The sequence below is a fragment of the Athene noctua genome, chromosome 1, assembly GCF_965140245.1.
Source record: "Athene noctua chromosome 1, bAthNoc1.hap1.1, whole genome shotgun sequence".
Classification (NCBI taxonomy): Eukaryota; Metazoa; Chordata; class Aves; order Strigiformes; family Strigidae; genus Athene; species Athene noctua.
Window position 1 is genome coordinate 242,424,946 of NC_134037.1, and position 4,192 is coordinate 242,429,137.

The 4,192-nt window shown below is 64.5% G+C and overlaps 1 protein-coding gene across 1 annotated transcript; it reads left to right on the forward strand.

The window, feature by feature from the left end:
• Positions 1-325: 325 nt before the first annotated feature.
• Positions 326-3,579, forward strand: CDX2 (caudal type homeobox 2). The gene is made up of 3 exons (XM_074931959.1): positions 326-815; positions 3,060-3,205; positions 3,412-3,579. Exons 1-3 carry the CDS (start codon positions 326-328, stop codon positions 3,577-3,579), a joined length of 804 nt encoding a protein of 267 aa, XP_074788060.1.
• Positions 3,580-4,192: the final 613 nt, after the last annotated feature.

Here is a 4,192-nt window from a genome sequence, read left to right on the forward strand (position 1 = left end):
GAAGCTCTTAAACAATAAAGGCTTGAATATTTAGCTGTGATCAGGTCGCTGCCCTCTCCTTATCTTTTTAAATGCAAATCGTCTTTTAGGGGTAGTAGCTATATACCCAGCGCCTCCCCACGTCACCTGCCTTTGGTGTGTCTGGGCCATTACTAATAGAGCCTTGTAAACAATCGTTAATCATGTAAGTGCTGCCGGCCATTGGATTCGGACCGGGAGCGCGGAGCGCAGCGCGGGGCCGCGGCCCCTCCGCCTGCCCCCTCCCCGCCCCGGGCAGCCCGTCCCCGAGCAGCATGCGGAGAGCCGCCGCCGGGGCCCCGCCAGCATGTACGTGAGCTACCTCCTGGAGAAGGACGGGCCCATGTACCCCGGCCCGGTGCGACACTCGGGGGGGCTCAACCTGGCGGCGCAGAACTTCGTGGGCGCGCCGCAGTACGCGGACTACGGCGGCTACCATGTGAACCTCGACAGCGCCCAGTCGCCCGGCCCGGCCTGGCCCGCGCCCTACGCCGCCCCGCTCCGCGACGACTGGGGCGCCTACGGCCAAGGGGCGCCGCCGGCCGCCGGCGCCGTCCACGGCCTCAACGGCGGCTCCCCCGCCGCCGCCATGGCCTACAGCCCCGCCGACTACCACCACCACCACCCGCACGCCCACCACCACGCCGGCCCCGCGCCCCACTGCTCCGCCGGGGTCATGCAGCCCCTCAACGCCGCCAACGCCGCCGCCGCCCCTGAGCCGCTCTCCCCGGGCGGGCAGCGCCGCGGCCTCTGCGAGTGGGTGAGGAAGCCGGCGCAGCCCCCGCTCAGCAGCCAGGGTAAGCGTGGGACTGGGGGGAGGCGGGCGGGCGCTGCCCCGCCGACCGCTCCCCCGGGGCGCCGCCGGCTCACCCCTCGGGTCACCGTGCGTCGGGCAACGCGGCGGCGGCGGGGGGAAGCGCCCCGAAACAAACCCGCTCGAGGGCCGGTCCTCGGGGGGCCGGGGGTTGCCGGGCTCGGCCTGTCCGCGCCGCGGCGCCGGGCGGGCAGCGGCAGGAGCGGCCCGGGGAGCGGCCGCCGCCGGTCCCGGGGGGGCCGGTGCCTCCGGGTGCGCTGCGGCGGAGCGGGGCGGAATGGCCCGGGATGCCGAGGACGTGCTCGCTCTCCTTCCCGCTGCTCCGCTCGCCCGCTTATAGCCACTTAAAAGATTTTTATAACCAATTATAGTCATATAAATCATCGGCCGGTGTCGCTTCGCATTTGTTTCTGAGTCACTGGGCGCCTGCCCTGCACTAAGGCCTCCGTGCGGCCGGGCCTCCCGAGCGGCGGCTGCGGCTTCCCGCCGAGCCCCGCGGGCTGTGCCCCCGGCCGGGCCGGGCCGCTGGGGCCGGGAAGTGCGAGGGCGTGCCCCCCGCACCCCCCGCACCCCCGGTCCCCCGGCGGCGGGAGGCCGGTCGCGGCCGCGCCGCGGCGGGCAGGACGGGACAGGCCGTGGCCGGCGCCGCGCTCCCTTGTGATGTTAATACCCCGCAGACCCTCTCTTTTATTTCTCCCCCCCCCCCCCCCCCCCAGCATCTGCCAGAGGAGATGCGTGTTCCCCCGCTTTGATATACGCCTGCCACGACTCCTAGCTCCTCTTTTTCCTTCTTTCTTCCTTTCTTTTTTTTTTTTTTTTGTCTTTTATTTGTATTTATATATAGTGGCCGAAAAAAAGGGTGGCGACTGTCGCAGTAAATAACGACTTCTGGCATTCCTCCCTCGCCCCTGCCTTGCGCGACGGACGGCAGGGCCGGCGGGGGCTCCGCGGGCGACGTGGGGTGGGGGTCCCGGCCACGCCCGCGGCCGCCGCGCATCGGGGGAAGCCCCGGTGCCCCGATGCCGGCCGCTGGCACCAGCTACGCCCCGGGTGGCGATGGCGGTGGAGCTCTCCCAGGCCCGTCGCGCTTCCCACAGCAGCCCGTGGTGTTCCCACAGTTTGGGCTTGTGCGGTGGTGGCCGGTCCCTTGTCTCCATTCAAATTCTGCCTTTGGAGCCAGTGTTTATGTTAATGTGCAGGGCTGGGGGGATGAAAGCGCCTGCCGCCATTTGTTCAGTAGTGGTAATTCAAACAGAATGTGGCTGTCATTAAGGCTTTGAGAAGGGTTTTTCTTTGATAAGATCTCCTTGTCCTGCATTGTTTGGGATTGTGTTCCCTATTCACTGGCTCTGGGGAGTTTTCTCTGATCAGGCTTGTATCTTTACAGGGTGCTTTTGTTGTGGTTTGCAGAGAGTTTACCTGAACAAAGTCAGCCTGCTAGCCATTAAGCACCTTGGGGGCAGAGACTCCCCGCCTCGGCTCCCTGGGGAACGGGAGGGCCGGGGACACAACCAGTTCAACGAGAAACCCTCGGGAGAAAGGAGGTCAGCGGCTGCGGCGATGCACGATCACCAGCCGCTCGCTGGCATTCGCCTTCGGATTTCGTTGGGTTTGGCTTTGGTTGGGGTTTTTGAGCGCTAAAGTTGCACGTCGTGCTTCTAGGGTCACCGAGAAGTCGCTTTAGGGGCTGCCCTGACGTCGGGGGAGAAAGGGGGGGAAGCCGGGCAGGAGCCCGACCGGGCCCGAGGAGTCCCCGACGGCAGCTCCCGGTTCTCCGCGTGAGATCGGCGTTTCTCATTTAGAAACGAAGCCTCCGTGTCCTGGATGGGGCTTATTCTTTCTTTTCCCTTCTCTTTTTCTAAAAATTTTCTCCGCGGTAGGGAAGGCAAAACAAAACCGAAAGCCAACAGCAAGTGCACAATAAAGGTGTCCCAAGCGCAAGGCACGGTCGTGCTGCGGAGCCGGGCTGCCAGCCGGGGTCAAGAGCCCTCTCCTGGCTTGCCCCTGCTGCTAGCACGCCTGGGCTTTCGGCGCCATGTCCCCGAGGGGACTGTGGAACTGCTCCTGTCCCCTCTGCTCGCGGTGCCCAGGCAGCCCCGGGCAGGGCGAGGCGAGCAGGAAGCCGCGGAGGCCTGGTCCTGCTCGCCCTGCGCCCTCAGGGAGGAGAGCCGCGCTCCACCCGGCCCCTTGACTTCGACTTTCCCAACCCCGTCTTTGTTCTCCGCAGTTAAAACCAGAACGAAAGACAAGTACCGCGTCGTGTACACCGACCACCAGCGGCTGGAGCTGGAGAAGGAGTTTCACTACAGCCGCTACATCACCATCAGGAGGAAAGCGGAGCTGGCCTCCAACTTGGGGCTGTCGGAGAGGCAGGTCTGTCCCACGAGTGGCGCTCCCCACGCCCGCCACGTGTGGCCGAGATGTGCGGGGGCCGGGTTGCGTGGGCTCCGGGGTGCGCGGGGCCGGGATGCGCAGGACAGGGATGCGCTCCCGTTTCTCCACACCCCCCCCCGTCCGGAGGTGGACGTCCCCGGGGAACCACCCCCCTCACTCCCCTCTTCCCCCCTGTCCCCCGGCAGGTGAAAATCTGGTTCCAGAACAGGCGGGCGAAGGAGAGGAAGATCAACAAGAAGAAGCTGCAGCAGGCGCAGCCCGGCGGCGCGGAGCCCCTCAGCCCCGGCGCCCCGCTGCAGGGTCCCGCGGCGGGTGCCCCCGCCGCCGGGCTGGGCCCCGCCGCCCCCCAGTGACAGCGGCCGGGGGACCCGGCGCAGGGACTGCAGGAGGGCGCGGCGGCGGCGGCGGCGGCGGGGCCGGGCCGGGCCGGGCCGGGCCGGGCCGGGGGGGCGCGTGGGAGCGGCCCCCCCCCGCCTATGCACTACACTTCCCCGCGGGGCCAGCCGTGTGTACAGATGTACAGTGTATGTGTCTCGTCGTCCGGGGGAAGCGTGGCCATCGCTTTGTTAATATTATTATTATTATTATGTTTGGGTGGTTTTTGTAACCCTGGAGTTTGTTAGATAAAAGGGGGGCGCTGCCTGCCAGTCAACCCCCGGTGAATCTCAGGGATCGGTCCGAAAGACCTTAGAAATGTTGTTGGGCTAACGATGAATTTTAACAGGAAAAAAAAAATTAAAGCACATTTTTTTTTATTTTATATTTTATTTTAGTTTTTTCTTTTAACCATAACCATGCAAAATGTTCATCCTGCCCTAAGGTCTAGAGCAGACAAGATAAGGCACCGTTTAAACGTTCAGAAGTGAATTGCTTAATGTTAGACACTTGTGAAAGAACCCATAAATCCGGTGCTGACAGTCATCCGGCCAGATTTATTAGCCACAGTGCAGAGAAATTGGAAGAATG